The sequence below is a fragment of the Balaenoptera borealis genome (genome assembly GCF_965194805.1).
Source record: "Balaenoptera borealis genome assembly, chromosome: 17".
Taxonomy (NCBI): Eukaryota; Metazoa; Chordata; class Mammalia; order Artiodactyla; family Balaenopteridae; genus Balaenoptera; species Balaenoptera borealis.
The window spans coordinates 41,705,143-41,730,139 of NC_138876.1; the positions used below are offsets into that span (position 1 = coordinate 41,705,143).

At 44.4% G+C, this 24,997-nt stretch overlaps 2 protein-coding genes across 3 annotated transcripts in view; both read left to right on the top strand.

Moving 5' to 3' along the window:
- The first annotated feature begins 1,657 nt into the window (after window positions 1-1,657).
- On the top strand, window positions 1,658-13,307 carry GEM (GTP binding protein overexpressed in skeletal muscle). Of its 2 annotated transcripts, none has more exons than XM_082363340.1 (5): window positions 1,658-1,807; window positions 3,205-3,544; window positions 9,791-9,867; window positions 10,655-10,859; window positions 12,357-13,307. In XM_082363340.1, the coding sequence occupies exons 2-5, from the start codon at window positions 3,214-3,216 to the stop codon at window positions 12,632-12,634; spliced, it is 891 nt and encodes a 296-aa protein (XP_082219466.1). In that variant the 5' UTR covers window positions 1,658-1,807; window positions 3,205-3,213; the 3' UTR covers window positions 12,635-13,307. The 2 variants fall into 2 exon arrangements, with proteins under 2 accessions (XP_082219466.1, XP_082219465.1); XM_082363339.1 differs by lacking the exon at window positions 1,658-1,807 and adding an exon at window positions 2,762-2,954.
- Window positions 13,308-13,495: 188 nt separating this feature from the next.
- Window positions 13,496-24,997, top strand: part of CDH17 (cadherin 17) — a 145,913-nt gene continuing 134,411 nt past the window's right edge. The window contains exon 1 of the mRNA XM_082363292.1: window positions 13,496-16,372. The gene's annotated coding sequence lies outside the window, so the exon portion shown is untranslated. The remainder of the gene's footprint in view (window positions 16,373-24,997) is intronic.

The following is a 24,997-nucleotide window of genomic DNA, read 5'->3' on the forward strand; positions in this document are numbered from 1 at the left end:
CCACCTTCTCTCTCTCTCTGTCCCTCCCTGACCCCCCACTCTTCTCCTTTCCCCACATCTGTAGCCATCCCCTCCTGGTTAAGCCCAGAAGGAAAACTCGATGGAAATGATGGAAACCATCCAGGAAATTATGACACCCAGGCTCTGGTTCCAGCTCTGCTAATTACTAACTGAGTGGTAGTCACCCCTCCGGGTATCAGCTTCCTCACATATAAAATAAGTAGGAGGTTGCGGGGGGTGGGCAGGGCATGTAGGACTGAGAGATCGCTAAGTTTTCATTCCTCTGTGGATTTCACCTTTGCCAGCTTGGGGCCTGGCATGTCTCAGCAGCTGGTCACTTGGATAATCCCCAGAGCAGATAAGTGCTGCAGGATAACGGAGAATGGGCCCTATTCACGGCAGAGTCCAGCCACTCGATTAGATGCTGGTGCCTCTGGCTGTTTTCCGGAGCCACCAGCCAACCTAGAGAAGAAGCTGGCTGGAAAAGTGGATGGATGGATGTATTAGAAAGGCCGGTGTCATCTCCAAACACAGTGTCTGAGAAATGCCCATGTGCCCAGAAAGAAGTCACTGAATCCCTTCAGCTGATGCAAAGAGCCGGGCAAGCCAGGCTTTGAATCTTGACGCTGCCACTTAACCGAGCTGTGTGACCTTGAGCAAGCTCTCTGGCTGTTTTGTCATTTTTCTCCTCCATAGAATGGGAGTGGCAGTATATCCACCTTGCCAAATTGTAGTAAAGTTCGAGGTCCTGCAGAGGCCTAACAGTACCTACTGAGTATAGGGACTCAGAGGTACTCAGTAAATGGTAGTAGAAGTGGCTGTTGGATTACTACCCTGTGCCCTTTACTCACAGGACTCATTCGGGGGACTTGGGCCCCAGTTCTGGCTCAGGGCTCCTCCCATGGCTGGAGAACTGGCTCCAAGACCAGGCCCAGCCATGCCAGGGAGCCGGGCACAGAGATGCTGCCGAACGCGCCGCTGATTAAATTCCCTGATTGAGGAGCCTCAGCATCCCGGTCCAGAGCGGGAGCGCCGGCAACATTTAGCACAGTCTGCTTGGATCCTTAATTAGGTTATTTTTCAAGACCTTTTCAAGGTCTTGTCCCCTTTCCTCAACTTCCTCTGGCCCCTTCTCTCTGGGTCCCAGTCAGAGAAGGGAAACAGAGCAGTGTGGGGCTCCCCTCCATCCCTCTTCCAGGGAGAAAGTAAAAGGAGCAGGAAGAGGCTGTTTTCCTTGCAGAAGATGCGGCGAACACAAGCCCTGACCGCTCAAGGTGGCTGCAGCCCCATCCGAAGGGCTACATCTCCACGCGCGCCCGGCTGAGCCCTGTTTTGTTTTCTGGCGAAACTGGGTTTCCAATTCAAACCTGCCTCTTCCTCCATCCTTTATCGGGACAGCTCGCAAGTGTTTTCCTGGGAAGCGCGATTATGTGGCACTTAGCGTATTTTCTCACCTTCCCGTGTCCACCTGGTAAAAATAAAATAAAATAAAACAAAACAAAATAAAGGAGCCCGGGATTGAACTGTCGTTATTTTTTAAAAGGGGAGAGTGGGGTCACATGATGGCGAGTAACTGATTTAGTGAAGTGGCTGCAAGTCCGGGTTTGCTGCAGAGCCGGCCCCTCCCGGCGGGGGCGCTGACGTCACGGAAAAGCCCCGGCGCGGGTCGGCCGGGCCGGTATAAACCGCGGGGCCGCGGCGGCTGCGGGCGGCGGGCTCGGGCGGAGGCACAGACGGCGGCAACGCGCGAGCACCCTGCGCTTGGCGGCCCCAGCAGCACAGCGCTCACCGACCCTCGGACGCCCAAGTAAGCCAGGAGCCCCGCGGGGGCCCTTGCGACTTTGGAGAGGGGTGGGGGGGCTGGTTGGGGAAGGGGTGGGCGTTCCCAGCCCGCAGAACTTTCTAAGTTGAGAAAAGAGCCTTCGGAACGTGCTCTCCGCGCTGTGTTTTTCCAGGTCGGGGGCAAAGTTTAAGGTGCAAAGGATGCCATCTGTCATCAGCAGGTTCCTTGCTTCAGTTCAGGAAGAGGGCCACCTCTTCCTACAGGCTGTGGTCAGAGGGCAGCCGTCAGGCTCTGGTTGTTTGAATTCAAGTCGGCCAACGGGGGCGCTGCTTGTGAGATTAAAAAACCCGGCTGATCATCGCGGTCAGGGTCGTGCTTAGGGTCATCGACGGGTTGGGGTGTGGAGCGTGGGGGTGAGCGTGGGAAGGGGAGGGTCTGTGCATTTCTCGCTCTCCCGAGTGGATCTTGCTGATTCAAATAAGAATGCTTCTACTTTATCTCAAGGAGCCTGGGAGTACAGACTTCCGTGCAAGGGGGGCGGGAGGGGAGGGGAGTCTTGAGAAAGGGAAAGTTGTAGCAAAGTTGTTGAATGTCTTTGGGGAGAGTCTTTGACCTGATTTGCTTCAAAAAGGTGGAAATCTGAGTTGAATTAAAGAACTCTTGAAGCGGACATGGTTTAATCAGAGTGAAGCATTTTCTCTGCGAATTTGACGGGTCTGAACCTGAGGGGGTCAATTTCCCTGCCAGAACGACAAGGCATGGGGCTGGGATGTTTTAAATGTGATATCCGTGGGCAGGAGGGCAGAGCTGAGGCATAAACCTCAAACAAATTCTTTCCCCCCCCTCAAATAATAGCTAATTCAGGCAGTTGGGGAACATCAGGGCAACTTTACTAAACATGGAAGTTCCAATAATCGCTTGTCCAGTCCAGCCAGGGGGAGTGATGTCATTGTCACGTGTTTCCCACTGAGGCCCACTGGATGCTGGTGCAATTAAGAGCCATGTTTAGACAAGAGCAGCTAACCTGGCCAGCTGGTCCCCAGCTGCATTAACTTGTTGCTTTTCAAGCCATCTCTGGAGGCTGTTGGTTCCTTCTGGCTGCCTCTGAGTGGGGAATCCCAAGGCTTCTTTGAAGATGGAGGAAGCCCCAGGGCAGTGGGCGATATTAATGGTATTTTTTCCTCTTTGCAAATGACAATCTGCCCGAGGAGCTGGTAACAGTGTGTGTGTGTGTGTGTGTGTGTGTGTGTGTGTGTGTGTGTTCGGTTGAAAGCCTGTTGACTGCTTCATTGGTGTTCCTTGTGTTAGGGTTACTTGGGTCTCACCGCATTTAATAAAACATCACTGATGCCTGTGTTTAAGCCCCCTGAGCTCTCACTCGTGCTTCCTAATGCTAACACCTGGGCTGCTTTGCTCTCTAGGACCCAACGATGACTCTGAATAATGTCACCATGCGCCAGGGCACAGTGGGCATGCAGCCACAGCAGCAGCGCTGGAGCGTCCCAGCCGATGGCAGGCATCTGATGGTCCAGAAAGAGCCCCACCAGTACAGCCAGCGCAACCGTCACTCTGCTACCCCCGAGGACCACTGCCGCCGGAGCTGGTCCTCCGACTCCACGGACTCAGTCATCTCCTCCGAGTCGGGGAACACCTACTACCGGGTGGTCCTCATAGGGGAGCAGGGGGTGGGCAAGTCCACGCTGGCCAGCATCTTTGCGGGCGTGCACGACAGCATGGATAGTGACTGCGAAATGCTGGGAGGTAGGTGGACCCGCCCCGCGGGCTCCTGTGCTCAGCAGTGGTCCAGCAGAAAGAGCAAGTAGGTGGGTCATTTACCTGCAGAGTCGGGAACTGCGAGTATGCATTCTTGGCTCTGGCTCGGGAGCTGAGTCCCCACAGAAGCGCTGGCATAAGCTCCTGGGGCAAGAACATGAAAATGCTCGTAGATAGAACCTGGGCCAGAAAGGCAATTTCTTAGATTCCAGCTCTAAAGGGACTGGGGAGACGGATTATAGAGGGCAGAGCCGGAGGGTCAGGATCCCACCTCTGGCTTTTGCCATTTCTGACCTGGACCTTTCAAGAACTGAGTGTAGACGCAGCCTTTTTCCATGGTGGTACCTAAAACCAAACCGATTTGAAAAACTGTTAGGATGAATTCGTTAGTTTGTTTATTGCAATATTAGAGGCTTTTGAGGGTATAAAATCATTTAAGATCTGTATTTTAAATAGCACATTTAAAAAAAATACTGAAATACAACAAGGATGATACATATACTTGTAGAGAGTCTGACAGGTTTTCAAGACAACTTTCCCTGTACAACCTCATTTAAAATATTTATTATTTAAGCCTTGATTTCCAAAACTCATTTGAGGTGACACAATGTCAGAAATTCACGTAGTCCTCAAATACGTGTAAAGCATAGCACTACATTCTGGGAAGTGAGATGAGGATCCTAATAGTCGATGGCTTTCATACAGCGTCTTTCAGCCGTGGCTCCCGTCTTAGACAAAGCCAGGGTCGCTCTGTGTCCCTGTTTGCAGCTGTGGAAATGAAGGAAGAACCTTCCAGTGCTTGTCCCGGTGGCATGGTCTGTCTGTACGCTCAGTTGCAACTCACAGCTGAATCACAGACTTCCGGAGTAGGAAGATGTCTTAGTGATGACTCGGTTCTGCCCTCTACTTCATGCATAGAAATCCTACTCCTTCCTCACTCCTGTCAGCCAATTTCTACTAAACGTTTATTCTTCCATTGTCCGGGAGTTCACTGCTTCATGAGGCAGCTCCGAACTGGCTTTAAATGATGACTCATTGATGGAACATTGATTTTTCTCCTCACTCCTGAAATCTCAGGGATGATAGCTAAACCCCGTTTCAAGGGAGAAAGAGGGTCAGTATCTCTTTTTATGTAAAGGCCTGTGGGTGAGTGTCACTATAGGAGAAAGGGAGGAGGAACTACTATCTAGAATGTGCATTTGCAGTGGGACACGCACTTTATTGGGAGCCTTATATTTGCTACTGTTTATTTTGGTCCTGACATTATTCCTGTACTCATAGGAGTAAACTGAGTCTTAGGGACTTTCCTAGGATCACCCACTGAGACAGCTGGAATTAGAACTCAGGATTTTATAATGTTAGTTTGGTGGTGTTCTCCTTCTGTCATTGATAAGGAACTTGCTATGTGCCAGGCTCTGTGCTAAGTACTTCCCACAAGTATTTTGATAATACTTAGGAAAATTGAACCAATTTGGTATTAATATCCCTATTTTACAGGTGAAGAAATGGAAGCTTATGAAGTCAAGTGACTTTCCCAGGGTGAAAAAGCTAGTCCATGGTCTGGACAGGATTCAAAAGTAGTTGTGGTTGAACCTAAATCCTGTGTTCTTTCGCTGTTTTCAGCAGCCCCTGGATTTAGCATCCAAATGCTGTTACGTACTGTAGCACATCGGGCTGGGTACCGACCACGTGCCTGGTTCCATGCTAGGCTCTGGGGCACCCAGTGATGAACGAGGTACACCATACATACCCTCTTAGGAAGGAGCTAAGTGTCAGTGGCTATAATTCAGAGCAGGATAAAATCATATGAATACCTGAAGAAGTAACAATAAAGTGCTTTGGAGACTGATATAAAGAAGAGACCAACCAAGAGTTTTGGTTTGTTTCTTTAGGAGGGAGGAATTGAAACAGTTGGTGGATAGCAGACTTTCAAAAATGTTTGTCCATTAGAGTGCAGTGGTATCTATCCAGAGGGCGGTATCCCCATAGGCATAGAGTATTAAGAAGATTGACCCATCCCTGAAACTTGGGAAGGCAGGCTTCTGTATCTGGGAAGCTTCTTTGTTTAATAGGGAGAGGGGGCAGTTGGTAGAGAGAATCCTTTCCATACCTCCTCAAAGAGGGAATCTTGGGCAACAAGAAGCTTCTCAGCTGACTCATCCTACCTAACGTGTCCTATTTGAGTAACTAAATTTATACTGTCTAGGGTTACAGCCCTTACGTATAGGTGGCTGTTGGAATCACTAGTTGGCTTTATGTTTCCCAAGGAGAGGGTTTTCCATGGCATTTCACTGCATTTTTCTTTTTTCAGCATTAACCATAAGAAAAAAACTACACAATACTCTCATCATCATTTCTCCAAATAAAGATGGATGTTGTTAAGATTATATTGCAATAATCTTATGACTCTCTGTGCTCGCTTAATGCCATTCATTCATTCATCCATCCATCCATTCATCCCTAAACACTTACTGAACCTATACCGTGGAGCTTGATGTGACACTATGAGGACATACAAAGAGTCATGGGGCTTCTTCCTTAAAGATGCTTACAGTATATGCAGTAGAGATCAGATATAAATCGATAGGATGCGATAAGTGTCTTCAAAGAGGTACAAGGGCAGTGCTGTGGGAATTCAGAGGAGAAAATAAATATTACTTCCGGCTGTGAAAATCAGAAAAGGGTTCATGGAAGTGGTGGTCTCTGAGCTGGACCCTAAGGACCACTAAGATCTGGAAGCCCTGAGGTAGGTGGAAGGCATTGCACGTGTGCGCAGGGCGTACAGGAGAGAGCACTGGACTCGCAGCCTGATGATGTGAGTTTGGACCCCAGTTTTGACACTGACTTAGCTAGGTGCTCTGGAGACAAGAAACTTACCCTCCTTAAGCTTCCTTCTTAGTAAAATAGGAACAATAACCACTTCAAAGTGTATTAAGAGGATAACAGGTGATAGCATAGTGCCTGGCACATAGTAAGTACTGAGTGAACATTCGTTAGAGCTGATTCTGAATCTGTTGTTTCCTTTCCTTGGGCTTATCTTCCACAACTGGACCTTTCATTGCTTGAAGTCCTCATCCACTTTGGTCCCCCTTGGCTGGGGCCCTGTGATATGTGCAGAGGAGACGTGAGCCACTAGAGGAGAGGCCAGTATTCCTAAGCAGGAGTTCCTTTAGGGTTCCTTGGGATCCTCTGTGCTCTGAAAGCAGTTGAGATTTTTTTGAGGGGAGAGGGATGCTGGATCCTCAGAACTTTCGAGGGGCTGCCTTAGCCGGTTCCAGCGGGTAAGAGAACTCTGGGGCAGGTTCACACACAGCACTTGAGCCAGTCTTGAGCAGGATGGTCCTCCAAGCACAGTGGGGGTCAAATGCAGACAGACAAATCGAGGTGCGCTACTCCAGGGAAAATGGCCGCAGACGACAAACTCCATCCCGCACCTCTGGATGATCTCTCTTGCTACACAGGGTGTGAGTACACACCCGTGGCTTTCATGGAGAGGACTGGAAAAATGAGGACTCCCCAGACCAGGTTACTGAAAAGCCTTATAAGCCAATAGGCCTTAACCCTTTCTCCATACACCTTAGCCCAGGGCAAATTTCAAAGGACTCGTCTAGAATTTTATATTCTTTTATTTCCCCTCTTCTCACCCAGTTAACCCTTGAAAAGGCTGAAAGGTGGGGACTAAGGGAGGAAGAGAAAATAGAGCTTCGGTTGCAAGCAGGTCCTCTCCTGGTTGCAGAAGGCTCTCAAGCAGGATGCTTTGAGTGAGAAATCCTTGGGGCATGTGGCCAGAGGTGATACATAAGCCCAGGTGCAGGGCATATGCACCAAGCAGGGCGGAGGTGTATCGCTTTAGGCTTTTGGGTTTCCAGCACGATGACTTTCAGGCAGAGGTAAGTCCAGTCAGAATGATCCTGTCAGGAACTTTCCAGAACAGCAAAGCAGTTTGGCCTTACTTTTGCGGCTGGAATCTTTAGTCCACTTTTTCTCTAGACTTCTTCTGGTACCTCGTAAACCAAGAGAAAGTTTGAGTTTGCTTTTCCCCTTAGCTATTGGGATACAGTATGTTTCTGTCTGAACTACTAAGGATTCACATGAATCTCTTGTGCCTACTGTTGCGTGGTGAGTGTTGAGCTGAGGGCAGAGAAAGTGCTTTTTTGAGTTTTCTGAGTGCAGGGAGGTCTTTCCGAGAAAAGAGAAAAACTCTGAGGTGGTAAGGGGTAGTCAGCTCCCCCGCCCCTCTACTCCCATCTGTGCTGCTCAAGCTTTGATGCTTTGCACCTGCTTGTATAAATTTGCCTGTTGAGGTCATGAGGCCCTACTCTCCAGTAAGCCAAATTAGACATTCCACTGCGATCCCATTCATGATACATATTGTGGATGGCAAACATGATGGGAATAATAGATTTAAAATCCCCCAGTGGGAAACTGTTAACATCATTTAGAAGAATGACACCTAAAGAGATGGGAAAACTGACAGAAAGACAGAGCCATTCCTGGCTAATTTTATTCTCATTTGTCCATATTTTCTTTTCTTTGCCTCTCCTGATTCTAATTCCTAGAGGAAGAAACATTGAACCAGGAGCATTGCTTTTTATAAACCCCTCACTATTATGAAACAGGAAATGTCCTGGTTCCTACAATGCAGGGCTTTTAAGCTAGGATTTACCTATAGTAGGGAACGGCAAGTATGGCAAGAGCCAACTTCCTCCATCTGAAGAAATGATGATAACAGCTAACATTAATTGCATTTCTACTTTGTGCCCAGGCTTAATATATGTAATTGTCACAGCCCTGAGGTGTGGATACTGTTATCAATCCCATTTCACATATGAAGAAACTGAGGCTCAGAGAACTTAAGTAAGCAGTCCTGAGCCAAATAGTTAATAAGAGATGGCACCCAGATTTGAATTCAGGTTTGCTTGTGCTCACAAGCCACAATGCTATATTTATCATTTATTCATTCATTTGATAAGTATTTACTGAGCACCTGCAATCTACCAGGTGCTGTCCTGGGTGCTGGGGGAAATAGCAGTAAGCAGCATAGATGCAAGTCTCTGCCTTAACATTCTGGAAGGCGAGAGGGACAGAAATAATAAAATAAGTAAGTTAAATGGATTCATGTTAGATGGCAATCAGCACAATGAAGAAAAATGAAACAAGGACGGGAGTAAGGATTATTGGTAGCAGAGAGGCGATGGAATTTTAAATAGATGGTCAGGGAGCACATCCCTCAGAAAGAGATAAGGGAACAAGCTTTTTCGATATTTGAGAGAACAGATTCCAGGCAAAAGGAACAGCAAGAAAAATGTCCAAAAATCATTATGAAGATCATAATTCTCAAATGATAAAATTCAAAACAGGAAACCTCATTGTGAAAATAGAGTGGGTATGGGTTCAATTGTGTGGAATTGATGGGAATCTCTCTTGCAAAAATCCCAGCTAACTCAGTTAATCCCCCCTCTGCCCTCTCCCACTGATTTTTCTGGGCTGGAGCTGCTCTGGCCCTTTGTACTGCATTCACCCTTCGCTTGCACTCAATCTGGGCTCAAGTGCAGGGAGGAAAGTTTCCATTACTAAGTAGAGCTGGACACTGCACTTCTGTTCTACTTAAGATGGAAAAACAAGCCTGTTTATTCCTAGGGAACTGTCTTTTTTTTTTAACGAAGAAAACTTCACCAAAGCAGGGATAGTTTCAAGATTTTTTTCTTGCACATCTCAAAAGAGGAGAAATGTCTCTGAGCTGAAAGCTCCTGAAATGGCCAGTGAATGTTCAGTAATCACCCCACTGGAAGGTGCAGTGGGTTTCCATGGAAGGCTTATGAGCTGGGTTTACAGTTCTGCTGGGCAGTTAGTGTTTCTCATGGCACCATCCATGGATTCTGAGTCAAAAGCAGTAAAGTGAGTTTATTCTCCTAAATGGTTTTACTATATAAAAGGTATAGGAATGATGAAAACAAATGCCTTTCATTTCAAGCATTTAGTGATACATGTTCAGAAGATATAGGTGTTCTGCTTATTACTAAGCAGAATACTGGAGGAATATACGTAGAATGTTGTTGAAGGTGATTAAAAAAATAATTTGCCTGTGTGAATATTTACACAGTTTACTCTGTATATTTACATAATTAATTGCATATTTAGTAAGTTTATTTTCTGGCATAATTTTCTACACCCCTTTACAGAAAAGTGTTGCCTATTTGCCTGCCTCCAGGATCACTGTTCTTTCTTTTCCAGAAGATACATATGAGCGAACACTGATTGTTGATGGGGAAAGTGCAACAATTATACTCCTGGACATGTGGGAAAATAAGGTATGCAGAGCCTGTAGCTCTCTGTAAATTCCTTCAGGGCCTGCCTTCCAACAGGCTGTTTAGGGCAAGGGTGACATTGCCCTTTTTGATGTTCCAGATGAGGTGGACTCATTTTCTTGATTAAAAGCATTTACTTCTGAAGAATGAAACTGTTCTAAGGAACAAGTCGTTCATAAATGAGCTTTGAATAACAAGCAAGTTGCAGTGATTTGCCCTTAGTTCTATTCAAGAATACAAAAAAGTGTATTTGTTTTAGGGAAAGTGCCAGTAAGTATGGATGATAATTTTAAACTACATAAAACCATATTATATGAAGCTGACACTCTCACTACTAGTTTTCAACATTTGCTTTTTAAAGGTTTGGGGTTTCTGAGCCTATTTGCTAGACCTTCTGTTTATTAAGAACCCTCCTATGCTAACAAAAGGATTCTTAATTTTATCACTTAGGGGCAAAAGAGTTTTATGGGAGCCAGGAAAGACTCATATTTGGTAGCTTAAATAAAATTGGAAATATTGTTTGGCAGACTCTTTGTATAATTTATCAACTCAAGCTGTAGGAGGAATCATAAAGTAAAACTTTTTGGCATCAGTGCTGTCTGAGCTAGGAGTCTTTACAGCCACAGACATCTTGTAGGCATGGAAGACTGAAGCCTTTTGGAGAGTTGGAATAAGTTTTCTTCCTTTCTCATATCAGCAAGGGTACTTTAGGATAAACACATTGTCTCTTTCAAACTAACACCTCATTTACCAGGCAAATCTGAGCTCATGGGAGATCTCATTTCATCAGGGGGAGAATGAGTGGCTCCAGGACCACTGCATGCAAGTCGGGGATGCCTACCTGATTGTCTACTCCATCACGGACCGAGCCAGCTTTGAGAAGGCATCTGAGCTTCGAATCCAGCTCCGCAGGGCCCGGCAGACAGAGGACATTCCTATAATTCTGGTTGGCAATAAAAGTGACCTGGTGCGGTGCCGGGAAGTGTCTGTATCAGGTGAGAGGAGTGGTGCCAATACCATAGAAACTGTCTCTGGGTCACCTGCATTTTCCTTCCAACAGTTGTTCTTTCCTTCCTCTTTCATGAAGCTGGAACCAGGGACTTATTAAAATGCCACATGGAGTTTTATGCATACTCTCTAAGGTGCCCATGTTCCCAGCAGATCATCTGTTCTATCTGCAGGATTCCAGTCTCCCTATCCCCAAGGCTTTCCCTGGAATTCCTTTAGGGAAGAGGTCATGCTCAGGGGTTTACTGGCAGTCCCCAGCCTTTTCTCCTCATCCTTTCTATTCTCCAGGGAGATCTCAAGAGTCCTGGGAAGTGAAAGTAGCATCTTCAAGCAAGAAGGACGGGAACTTTGATTTAGGGGCACTGTGAGAGTCTCACTGAGATTAAGAATTCTACTCTGGTTGCCTCTAGTTCCTGTAGACCCTAGAAACACCCTCCCAGCCCTTACCCTTTGCTTCCTAAGTTTCAGTTAAGGCATCAGTCTGATGGTGTCACGTATCCTTTGTTGTACTTGGTTCAGCGATAATTCCTATTTGTTGAGTTGGCGCCCAAATGCCTTTGGGGGCCCTTAAAATTTTATTGGCCTAATACAGATTTGGTACAATGGTAGGAAAATAAAATACTGCATTGCCAGGCTCCACCCAGGAGAAAAGAACCCTGTTGAATACTTAACAGACCCAACCAGCTTGGGAATGTCTTACTCTTAGGAAATGACTGTCTACAGTAGTCATTTTTTTCCAAACCAAAACTTGGACACCTGGTCATTGAACACAGTAGAACATTCGAGAATGAGACTTTCAGAAAAGCTTGTTTGGATAGTTTGCTGTAATTGTATTGCACTGTGCGAAATTCTCCAATTTTTTTCAAAATATCTCATCAAAGCTTAAAAAAATTTTTTTCAGAGAGGAAAGTCAAATGGTCAGATTCTTATTTTCAATTCAGGAAACTGACTCAGGAGAAAGAGTAAAGAACATGAACTTGAGAGTGAAGCAGGCCTGGATTCACACCTGCCACTTACAGGCTATGTGAACTGCCTCAAGTTTTTAAAGGACCACCTCTCTCCCCTCCAGTCTCATCACCTATCTGAAAGGGATAATGTATTCTTAAAGATTGTTGTAAACATTAAAAAAATGTTTATAAAGTATTCAACCCAGTTCCTTATGGGAATAAATTAAGGCTAAGGCTTTGACTAATTAATATTACGATATTTGATGAAATTGGACTTTCACACAGTGAATTTGGTGGGCCAGATCTAAAGCCCATCTCTCCTGTTTCCAGGAATCTTCGTGTGAGAGTCTTTCCTTCTATTTAAGCCCTGGGAGGACAGGTATCCCAGTGGCCTCCTGTATCCGTCGCATATATGACTGACTTAGAGTTCCCTCGAGGACCATTTAAAATTAGCACTCATCCAGCTTGGCTTTCTGTGTGTGTAGGGTCATATTCTGCAGCCCCCCTGATTTTCTTCTCCCCTCCTTTCCCCACCAGAAGGGAGAGCGTGTGCCGTGGTGTTCGACTGCAAGTTCATCGAGACCTCTGCAGCTGTCCAGCACAACGTCAAGGAGCTGTTTGAAGGCATTGTGAGGCAGGTCCGCCTCCGGCGGGACAGCAAGGAAAAGAATGAGCGGCGGCTGGCCTACCAGAAGAGGAGGGAGAGCATCCCCAGGAAAGCCAGGCGCTTCTGGGGCAAGATCGTGGCCAAAAACAACAAGAACATGGCCTTCAAGCTCAAGTCCAAATCCTGCCATGACCTCTCTGTGCTCTAGGCACCCGGAGTCAGCCAATGTCCCCCACTGGACATCACTGAAGGCCATTGGGACCCATAATCTATATTAGATTGGATTCTTAAGTATTGTTAGATGTGGCTTCCCCTATTGGTAGCTGGGAACTAACGTGCTAGGCTGATGGGCAACAAAATGCATGAGAAATGAAAGAGCTTTGTGAAGACTCAGTATTTATTTACAGGAAAAGCCTGACCTTTGCTACTTGAACACCCAAGACTCATTAGGGGACATGGTTGGTATTCACATGTGTTTCCTCTCTCCTTTGGCTAGTAGAGAATTGAAGCCTGCAAAATGATGCCTAGACAAGAATTTTTCATTATTCAAATTTTGCCTGGTGTTCTGTTATGTGAATTTGAGGCCAATCAGTGGGTCATAAACAAATATAGGAAAGCCATCAAAGGAATTTTTCAAAGGAGGGAGAACTTCTTTCTCTGTACCTTATATTTGTGGAGCTAGGACTGCAGAACTGGGTTCATCACGATCATCACTGTTATTGCTCCATGAAGCTGTGAAAAGACATGATGGACTTGCTGGAAACTAAAGCTTAGTAAACAATTTTTGTTCAGTGCCCACAGTCAGAGATCCAGAAGTCTATAGAATTGGGAACTGCTACATGTACCACTAATGGGTTCAAAAATTATATCTTTACTACTGTTGTCTTCTAATTTTTTATTTAAAGGAAAATTATTTTAATCAAATTCTATTTAGTCAAACCACGTTTTATGTTGCATTATTTTTAAAATCATAGGGCCATCATAAAAAAATATTTTTAAAATCTAAATTATTGAGAAACTGGAGTGCAAAATACCAAATTTTTAAATATAATCGAAGGTCTGAAGTTTTATAAAACACAAAACATAAATACTTCCAGCATTTTGGGTTGACCCTTTTATGCCACAGCTCTGCTCTATTTATTATTATTTTGCAAAATAACAACCATTTTAACATTTGATAAAGCATATTTATGAACATGTTTCTTAATAAGAAAAATGCCCATTTTATTACCATTTTCTATCTTTTTCAGAATATTCAAGTTTTTACCTATATGTCTTATAATAAAATAAATAAAATCTTTGAAAAGAAAGGCATTCCTAAATGTTTTTCCTCCCGACTCAAGATGATTATGATCATTTTGATGTAGCTTCTAGAGCAAGCACATTATAAAGAAACATACGTATTATTTTATTTCTTCTCTTCATTGGCAAGAGCCCAGTCATTATCTGTTTTAAAGAGTATCCCTGACATCTCTCCTTTGACATGTGATTCACAATAATGTAAAGTGATTTTTGGCTGATACAGTTAGGAAGTATTTGAGGTCATGTAAATGCCAAGTTACAGTAAAAGCGAGATTGACCTTTACTTTGGTCTGGCAAATTCCTGACTCAACAGATGGGCTTTGCTTTGCTCCCCAAAGGCTCATGGTCCTAAGCTTGAGTAAAGCATTAGAGGAAATTATAAAGGATTAAGGGGGAGAAAAAGGAAACTGCTGATTTTCAGCCTGAGCTCTAGCCAGACAAGGCTTTTACCCCAAATCTCCTCCCTGACATTTTTACAGCTGGACATTAACACGTGGCTGCTTTCCAGTGGTGCTGTGTAGCCCTTCTGCTTCAAGGGTGGGACTTCCTGCTGTTCCCCATTCACACCTCTGGCCACCCCCAGCACGCTCTTGCTCTCTCAACTCCCTATCTTTCTGAGTTTGTAATCAGACATACACTAGTAGTGACAATCAAGGGATCTTGCATATTGCCCAAAGTGACACAGTTTTACAAGGTGTCTCTGCTCTGTTTTGTTGGCCCTTTCTCCTCCTTTTTCCAAGTTGGGAGCAAAGGTTCCCATCTCTGCACTTTGCATCTTTGAATTGGTCAAGGAAACAGTACAGGGAGGTGATAAGAGTAAAGATTCAGGTTATACGGGCCTGGGATGAATCTTGGCTGTGCCATTTAACACGTGTGTCTTTGGAGTAGTTAAAGTTTAAAGCTTCTTAGCTATTAGTTTCTCATCTGCAAATGAGGTTGCTAATAATACCTACCTTGTAAGGTTGTGAGATGGATGTCTTTCAGTCTGCCATACCGTAAAGAGCTCGAGAGATGGCAGTTTTCACTGTCACACATCTTCCATTCTGCATCAGTTAGTTAGTTTTATATGTCTGGAAACTCAAAATCAGGGGCCACTATGTCTTTTCCTTTTCATTTCTTTACTCTCTGCAATACAGTGCTTTGCACATATTGAAGCTTCTTATAGTGTTTCTTCTTGAATTGTTCCTCTCAGTGGCCCCATGAGGTTGACAGAACATTTTATAGCAAACAAGTCCAGGGGGATATTAGTTCAGATGTGAAATGTCTGGGCTAGGACTGGGGTCCAGATGTAACTCATTTGCATCTTCTAGTATCCAAAACCATTTCCTATACACACAGCTCTTTTCATCCTCATGGACCATCCCCACACACACACCACACACACACCCCTCCACACAGCACACACATATAACATACACATACAGCAAACACAGTACACATATATCCCACAGTGCACACACCACATACGTACCTCACACACACCAACACACACACATTCTTTATACTCTTCTCTGTTCTGCCAGATTCAGCTGTCCTCCTCACTTGTCTCAGATCTTCCCAGACAAATGGCCGACAGCTCCCAAGCCTCCTAAGCTCCAGGGCCTGTTGAGGATTGTCACCCCGGAGCTGCCCCAGCTTGAGCCAGGCACACGGTTCTGGCTGCAGTCCAGTCTGAGAGGTGTTTTGGTTCAGAGCTATGGCTCGAGTCAGACAGATCTGGGTTTCAATCTGGTTTCATCACTGTGGATGTGTGACCAGGAGGAACTTGCTTATTCTCTCAACCTCAGTTTTCCCATCTGTGAAGTGGGGATGACAGCATCACCTACTTCACAGTGTTGTGGTGAGAATAACATGAGACCGACAAAAGTTCTCGCCCCAAGAGAACTCCCACTACTTCTCCAACGCAGCATTCTCACCTTCATTCGCCCACACCTCCTTCAGATGTTACTGGGCACCCAGGCACCATCAGGTGCCGGGAATATAATGATGATTAAGACATTATCCTGGTCCTCAGAGTCCTCGAGAATAGTAAATTTGACCGTCCCATACAGCCAAAGAAGGTGGCATTAGAGATAGGAAGAAAATGAACTGTGGGAGGATTATACCTGGAAGGCGTTAGATTTGCTGCCATTAGATAAAATTCAAATGAAAGAAAAATATTATTAAAGTGATTGGATTCAGTGTGGAAAAGTAAATTGGGCTATTTTTTAAAATTCCATTTTGGGGAATTAGGAGCATTGGAGAAAAGCTGGATTTTAAGCATCGTACATTTTCGCTCAGTACATGAACTACTCAATACAGGGAACAAGGCAAATAAAATCACTTGGCAAAGTCCATGGAGTGCCTGCTTGTGCAAAGGTGCTGTGGAGAATACACGGTGGGAGAAGGCAGTCTCGCCTTTAAGAAGCTTATGATATAGTTATGACATATTGGTGGGAGGGGGGCATGGTGTGAATGAGGACAACTGCACAAATACCTAGAATATGACATAGAAGATAAGAAGGGGCCGTGGAGGCATGTGAAGTAAGGTGGTTGGAGCTTGGACGGGAAAAAGAATTCCTTGCTTGGCTGGTGCAATCCTGGAATGCTTCTTGGAGGAAGTGGCATCGAGCTTCATCTTGAAGACTACTCAAGATTTCCACGGGTAAGATTGGTTAAAAGAAAGAAAAATGGAGAAGTTGGCCTATGTAAAGAAAATAACATGAACAAGGGCAGAGAGGCAGGAAAGAGAAAAATCTGTTGAGAAAAATAAGTCCAATTTGACCAGGAGCTTCCTGGAAGGTGGTTATGTAAATGGTTAAATATGTGAGGCTCGGAGTCAGAAAAATGTAGCTTCACATTCTTACTTGTTAGGTGTAGTGGGTTGAATTGTGCTCCCCCAAAATCAATGTCTGCCTCAAAATGTGACCTTATTTGGAAATAGAGTCTTTGTAGGTGTACTTAGTTAAGGATCTTGAGATGAAATCATTCTGGATTTGTGGTGGGCCCTAAATCCAATGAGTGATGCCTTTATAAGAGAAAAGAGAGGGAGACAGATTTGGACACAGAAGAGACACGTAGGGAAGAAGGCCACATGAAGACGAAGGCAGAGATTGGAGTGATGCAATTGCAAGCAAGCAACGCCAAGGAATGTCTGGCACAACCAGAAGCTGCAGGAGGAAGGAAGGATTCTCCCCTAAAGCATTCTGAGGAAGTATGGCTCTACTGACATCATGATTTTAGATTTTTAGCCTCCAGAAATGCAAGAGAATACATTTCTGTTGTTTTAAGCCACCAAGTTTATGGTAACATCCGTAACCCTAGGAAATGAAATACACTGGGTTATTTAGGGCAACTTAGCCTCTATAAGCCTCAATTTCTTCATCTGAGAAACAAGGATAATACCCATCTCAAAGGATTATCACAAGGATTAAATGTAAAGCGCGAGAGTGACTAACCAGGAAGATAAGAGGGGAGCAGTCATAGACTACGTCACTTTTCAGGCTGAGAAGTTTGGACTTGGTTCAGAAGGCAATGCAGTTTTTGAATATCGTCAAATAGGGTGCGACAGATGAGTGGCGCCGCTTCAGTACGTGCCTCAGGAGAGCTGACCTGGCAGGAACCAAGAGGCACAAGACCATCCCCTCCCCGCAAGGAGACCGTTGAGGAAACCTCGAGAACACCTGGCCTAGTGTACCGAGTACTGTGCCCTGGGCAGAGGGAAGGAAGCCGTCCAGCAGGAGAAGCATCGATGTGTCCCTTGGATTTACGAGTACACATATCTGTCAGGGTTCAAGGTTTTGTACAAGGGGTGCTCCCAACGCAGTCAGGCCTGATACCTAAATAGCCAGACAGCAATGCAAATGAGAGAGAGAGAAAGATAGCAGAATGGGGCAGGCCCAGGTGTCAGCTGAGGCCCTGGGTTACAAGATTATACCGGAGTAAGGGTGAGGATTCCGACTTTGTGACTGCGAGGAAACAGCCACAATACAAGACACCAGAAACCATCAGTAATGGTCCAGTTTAACTCCTGAAGCTCTGAGGAAGTAAATATTAGACACCTGCTTGCCCTGTCATGTGACTAGGGAAAAGGATGGAAATCAAGGACTTGAGGAGCGCCGTTGCACATGCACGTGACTCTGCATGAGTGTGCGTGTGTGTGCATGTACGTGTGCCAGTGCATAAGTGTTTGTGTGTATGTGTGTGTGTTGAGGGGCAGAGGTGGGAAGGAGAGGGCTCACAGCTAAGGGAGTAGAGCCCTGCAAGTAGAATAACTTCAAAAGTCAACTAGACTCTCATCTTGCTCCACTTTCCAGTATATTCCCAAAATGCTGCTGCTGTCAGTGGTCTTACTTACTTCAGCATCTATCAAGGAACTGAGTTTTTTTTTTTTTTTTTGCTCTTTTTGTGATTCTATTTTCTTTGCTGATTAGCTTCTTTTGCTTCCCCATCCCCATGTCAGGTGGGAGGTGGGCCCCCCATCACTCCAGAGTCCAGGCAGCTCTAGCCAAGGGTCAAGGCCACAGAGTCTATATTAGTTCCCTAGGGCGGCCATAACAAAGTACCAAAATTGGGTGGATTAAAACAACAGAAATGTGTTGTTTCCCAGTTCTGGAGCCTGGAAGTCCAAAATCAGCGTGTTGATTTCTGTCTGAAGTCTTTTTTTTTTTTTTTTTAACATCTTTATTGGAGTATAATTGCTTTACAATAGTGTGTTAGTTTCTGCTTTATAACAAAGTGAATCAGTTATACATATACATATGTTCCCATATCTCTTCCCTCTTGCATCTCCCTCCCTCCCACCCTCCCTATTCCACCCCTCTAGGTGGTCACAAAGCACAGAGCTGATCTCCCTGTGCTATGCGGTTGCTAAGGAAACTGAGTATTCATGAGGTGTGTGCCCTTTCAGAAACTCAAGATGATTTGTAACTTAAGTTTGCTGAGATCGTGGTCAAATAAGTGGAAACAAAAGTGAGCCTGCATCTTCTGTGCTGCTGATGTTTTTAACCACTTGATCCGAAGTAGAGAAGCGACCTCGTACTGTCGGGCTTTAGGAAACATGGAAATTCAGGCGGCCTGAGATGTACTCGATCTAGCATCACCCAGAGGCCTCACGGTCGTTGTTTGACTTGCAGAAATCTGGCTGCCTTGTGGGTAATTTGAAACAGTTTTGAAGGGCACTTTCTTGTAGGGTATTTGTAATTTTAGCTACACACACATACACATATACATACCTTCCTACCTATATATGCATGTATATGTACACACACGCACACATTTACAGCAGCCTCATTTGAAGAGAAACCATAATTGTAATACCGATGGCAGATGTTTTAAAATAAATATCTGATGAGGGAACTATAGCCCTCATGTGAATATTGGCAAAAGGTACCTTATCAGGACTACCACAGACACAAAGACACAAAGCATGCTGTGAATATCAGAAAATGGGCAAGGCAAAGAGCTGTGAGGAGTGCAATTCGATAGTCGGTTAGCTTTTATTTGATTAAAAAACACAGTCAGATATGCTTGAAAGCAGTACTTTCTTTTTTTGTAAGCATCAGGCTGGACAAGGCAATGAAGTAGAAGTGGAAATCCTATTAAAAAAAAATCCAAAGGAAATTGCCTGTGATTCATCTATTTGATTGTAAGATAGAGCCGGCGGCTGGCCATAATGTGTTTCAATATTTGGAAACAGCGTTGTGAGGAACTTGGATTATTTGGGGAATGATTGGGCAAAAGGAATTCTGAGCTGAGGTGGAAAAAATAAGTGAAAACAGGACCTCCAGAGGTCTTTCAGACAAGACCTGCCACACTGTGAATGTGCCACCTGGGGAAGCAGGCCGGCGGCTGGGTGGTCTCCCCACGTGCACTTTCACCCAGCATTGCAGGAGGGCACATTTTAACTGTCCTGCATGCATTATTGGAGACATGGCCAAGACGATGTTGTCCATAAGGATGGTGGTAGCTAATTGTTATGACTTTGCTAACAACATTTGTTAATGCAGCACAGAGTGCTGGATGGTGAAACCCAGTCAACAACGGACCACAAGACGAAGTGAAATAGAGAAGTTTATTACTCACAGGTCCTGGAGGAAGAACAGCATGCCTTGAGGGGCCACACAGGGAGGTCCAGGCAAGGTGCAGACAGAGTGGCAGGACCTGCACACACGCCTTTATTAAGATCCCAGGATGGAGGGCTTTGGGGTTCTTGGGGCAAGGCTGGATGGGTCAATTCAAACAAAAGAGCGGGGGTTTTGGTAAGCTCCGCGGAGGTCTTATCTAAGGGGTGCGGGGAGACTGTGCTCACAGGGCTACTGGGAAAGCCACATCAGGGACTTACATTTGCTTATGACTCCGTGGGCTATTATCTAGGGCACGCACTTGCATGAGGGGGTTCGTGTCCGTTTAAGGCCTCCCACAGGTCACTTGGTCAAATAAAATGGATGCAGAGGCAGCAATACCCTGGAGTAGAGTAGCTTAGCCAAACTCTGGACACGAATGTTTACCGAGCTCTCTTGATCCCACGGCAGTACACGCAGACCTTTTGTCTCCAAAAGATGACTCCAGGTTAGAGCTTGAGATGGCCTCAGATGGCAGAGGGCCTCCTTTTTGCACAGAGAGAAATTGAGACCCCGACAAGTGCGATTTGCTCAGTGACCCAGTTGGGCCAGAACTCAGGGTTCCTGATGCCAATTCAATGCTCTTTCCACAAGAGTAACTGCGCTGCCACCTTAGTTAAAAGACTGAGATACAGGTCTTGGCTTTGCTAATTATTAGGGAGCCTCAAAATCCTCATACATAAAATAAGAAAAATGATACCAACCTCAGTGTTTTTAAGATGATGGAATGAGATAAGTAAAAGTGCTTTGCAATCTCTAAAAGGTCTTAAAATCTCGACAGGCTTATTAAAGTGCTTCGCACGTATGAGGTGGCCTTAGGGCTTGTTTGCCCATCAATGGCTTCAACAGTGTTTGAAGGAGAATCACTGGTGTCAGTCTGACTGGCACATGGAGAAGATCTTCCAGAGTAGGTGGGTCTCTCAGTGCCCACCCGCAGCGGATTGCTCCCCCCCGGGTGTAGACACTCACCTACTTTGCTGACATATTGGACTGGCCTTGATCACTCTCCCTTGGAATGTCTCAAGCCAGTTAAAAAACATTAGCAGTTGGGGAAATGCCAAGGCTGTCTCTTCTGGCAGCAAAAGGAGAGAACTTGTAATTTGATTTTCTTTATTGTGTCTTTGAGAGTCTCTGTACAGACTGGGCAATGAGAAATGCTATTTTAGGTGTGGAAGATGAGGACGATTGACTCGTAAAAAAAGTCAGATTGATAGTGACCTTGTCCATTTACCCGCTTTTAGGTGGAACAGTGTTCCACCCAACGGATAATTGAGACCCTCGGGTTTCATAGGTGCTTCGGGTTATAACTGTGAGTATAGGAAAGAAGACAGAAGTGGACACATGGAATCCACCCCCTTTATGACTGAGAAGGAAGATGCAGACCGTGCAGCCGTGTGAGCGGGTGGCTGAAAAGATGAGATGAACCGAGAGGAGGCTGGGCTCTGAGTCCATCTGCCTGGGTTTGAATCCTGGCTCCACCTTTTCCCAGCTCAGTAACTTGGGCAAGTAACAATCTTTCTCAGGTGCAGTTTTGTCATCTGAAGGAAGAAATTGAGTAAATGAATTAAGATGATCTACTTCTTAGGTTTTTGCAGGGAATAGTGGGAAAGCGCATAAAAAGTGCAGCCCCTGGCCCATGATGAAAGCTTTTCGCGATGTTTAATTATTTTCTTTATTCAAACAAAAACCAAGAGCCTTCAGAGACTAGTCTTAGGAGGGAAGCCTGGAAGAAGGGAGGGGCTGTCTAACAAGAGACTGTCCTACTCTGTTATTGTAAATTCTCATTTTCCCATTGGGCAGTCAATACCATTCTGATGGGTAATCCAGCCTGAATGCCCTGGCCAAAAGGTGGACAAAACTCTCTGCCAAAAGAGTTCCCCTTAGCAGCTGAGAACAGGCTAAAAATTTCAAAAAGCCTTTAGTAAGTTCTGAGGTTGCTAAGTAGCCTGTGTTCTGCATGTAAACAGAGGCGGAGGGAATTAACTCCCAATCCCTGAGGATGTATGTTGGGGGCATATTGTCTCAGCCCTCTTGCCTGGATTTCTTGTTTCCAAGCTTCCAAGCCTGCCTCCAAAAGAGGATTCCCTAAGTTCCCCCACTCAGGAACTACCGCCTAGATATCTTGACATCAAGCTCCAGAGAAGCAGATGCCTGCTCTGCTCCCTGCTGTTTAGTGTTTTCCCTCTTAATCCTAGTTTACTGAGTGAGATACAGGCATCTTCCCTCCCTAGATGCCTGGCCCGATGTGTCTCTTCCTCATGTTAGGTGAGATCCTTGCCCTACTGCAATGTGGGGTTTTATCCTTGAAGGTCCAGCCTCCACGCCACATGCCAACGTTTCCCATAGTGTGATCTCTGGTCCCTTGCACTCTGGTATTCAAGTGAGTTATGGTGAAAAGGGAGAATTCCACGGTCAAATATATTCAGGGAAAATTAAGCTATAGAAAGTAAAATAGGCTTCTTTTAAAAAAATTGTAGTAAAATATACAGAACATACATTTACCATTCTATCCATTTTTAAGTGTAGATTTCAGTAGCATTAAGCACATTCACATTATTGTATAACCATCACTGCTATTCATCTCCAGAACTTTTTTATCTTTCCCAACTATCCATTAAACACTTACATCCATTCCCCTTCCCCCAAGCCCCTGGCAACCACCATTCTGCTTTCTGTCTCTATGAATTTGATTATTTCAGGTGCCTCAGATAAGTGGAATCATACAGTATTTGTCCTTTTGTGACTGGCTTGTTTCACTTAGCATAAGGTTTTCAGGATTCATTCACACTGTAGCATGTGTCAGACTCACATTCCTTTTTAAGGCTGAATAATATTCCATTGAATGTATCCACAAATGTATTCCACATTTTTTTTATCTGTTCATCTATCAAGAGACACTTGGATTGCTTGTACCTTTTGATTATTATGAAAAATACCGTCATGAACATGGGTGTACAAATATCTGTTAGAGTCTCTGTTTTCAATTCTTTTGAGAATATACCCAGAAATGGAATTGCTCGATCTTTTAGGATTTCTATTTTTAATTTTTTGAGAAATCTCTATACCATTTTCCACAGTGGCTGCGCCATTTTACATTCCCACCAGCAATGAATGTACAAGGGTTCTGATTTCTCCACATTCTTCCCAACGCTTCTTATATTCTGTTTTGTTTTTTTTTTTTGATAACAGTCATCCTACTGGATATGAAGCAATATCTCAATGTGGTTTTGATTTGCATTTCCCTAATGATTAGTGATGTTGAGTGTCTTTTCATGTGCTTATTGGCCACTTATATGCTGTCTTTGGAGGAATGTCTATTCAAGTCCTTTGCTGATTTTTTAATCGGGTTTTTTTGTTGTTGTTGAGCTGTGGGAGTTCTTTATATATTCTGGATATTAATCCCTTGTTAGACATATGATTTGCAAATATTTTCTGCCATTCCGTGGGTTGTCTTTTTACTTTGCTTATAGTGTCCTTTGATGCACAAACATTTTAAATTTTGATGAAGTCCAATTTACCTGTTTTTTCTTTTGTTGCCTGTGCTTTTGTTGTCATATCCAAGAAATTGTTACCAAGCCAGTTTCATTTGCCTGACATGCAGCAAGCCAAATGCTGAAATAGAGAGGTTTGCAGCAGAGAAAGGGTTTATTCACAAGGCAGCCAAGTGAGGAGATGGGAGAACAAGTCTCAAATCCACCTCCCCAAAGGTGAGGGCCTTGGGATATTTATGGGGTAAGGAAGTGAGGTGGTCTGAGGAGTGGGGAAAGATGATTGGAGGCAAGAAAAAGGTAAAGTAACTGGTGTTCTGTGGCGTATCTGAGTTACATGCTTCTTCATGGGATGCACGTTCAGGAAATGGCAGCATTAGCATGATCTAAGGGTAGAGTTTGGGGCCCTCTAACATCAAAAGTCATCCATCAAACACTCGCGCAGTCCCAGCTGGATGGTTGGTCATCAAAATCGGTTTGATCTGGGCAAGACTAGCTCCATGTTCCTGAAAAGCAACTTCAACAACTGTTACTGTTGAGAACCATACATCAGAGGTGTCATCTATAGGGGACAGTTAAAGGAGTCTTGTGATATATTGTCTAAGCTCCATGAAGCTTGGAGGGTATGCAATATGCAAGAACAATTAAGGTGAGCTTGATCAGTGAAGGCAGGTTACAGGATATTATTTATTAAGCAAGTTATGGTTTAAGAGATCTAACTGATGACTGCCTTTGTTTTCAAAATCCTTGCGGAATCCAATGTTATGAAACTTTTCTTTGTTTTCTTCTAAGAGTTTTATAGTTTTAACTCTTATGTTTGGGTCTTTGATCTATTTTGAGTTAATTTTTGTATGTGGTGTAAGGTAAGGGTACAACTTCATTATATATATATTTTTTGCATGTGGGAAATAGGCTTCTTGCATCATCTAGAATTCATTGGTTACAAGCAACTGAAACTGAGATAGGCTGATTATTGGTATAATTCTAGATTGTTCATAGGAATTAAGGGAAGCTCTGAATGGTAAAATCTCTGGAAGTACAGAATATGGCAATGATTTAGGAATCTTAGTAACAGGAACTCACGGACTGTTTCTAATGATGCTGTGATCTGAGAGACTTAGCTCCAAAAATCTTGTGTGTATCGTATTTGGCTGGGAGGCCTGTAAGTGGAAGTGTGTGTGTGTGTGTGTGTGTGTGTGTACGTCTGTATATTGAGGATGAGGCAGCATTGTTACTGAATTATCTCAACGAACAAGCCCAGATGAAATGCAGGGTTTGGGTGGGTGGAAGGGAGGGAGGGAGTGATTCCCCAAAGGAAAACCAGAATGTGGTTACAAAAGGACGCGGGAAGGGGTACTGGCTAGGCCAAACAATAAATACTTGCTACTTTTCCTCACTGAAAACTTTCTCAGAAGTTGACTGATAATGAATACATTGTGAATCTCAAGTAGGCAGGAATAGGATAGGGAATGTTTCCCATATCTATTTGTCTAAGATACTCTTAAGTGCATCTTACAGGATTGATGTTCCATAGAACATGCTTTGGGAAATGCTCTCATATGCTAGTAAAAAGAGCTCTGTACTTGTACAATAACAAGTTCAATCCAGGTTGACTCTTTTCTTCAGTGTGTAAATTAGACACAGCTTACATAAAGAGCAAGGACACATTCATGTTACATA

Coding starts and splice junctions, on each gene's coding strand:
- GEM (XM_082363339.1), top strand. CDS start 2,919: ATGGAGGAAGCCCCAGGGCAGTGGGCGATATTAATG. Junction 2,955..3,204: donor GGCAGTGGGCGATATTAATG/GTATTTTTTCCT, acceptor TTTGCTCTCTAG/GACCCAACGATGACTCTGAA. Junction 9,868..10,654: donor TGGACATGTGGGAAAATAAG/GTATGCAGAGCC, acceptor TCATTTCATCAG/GGGGAGAATGAGTGGCTCCA.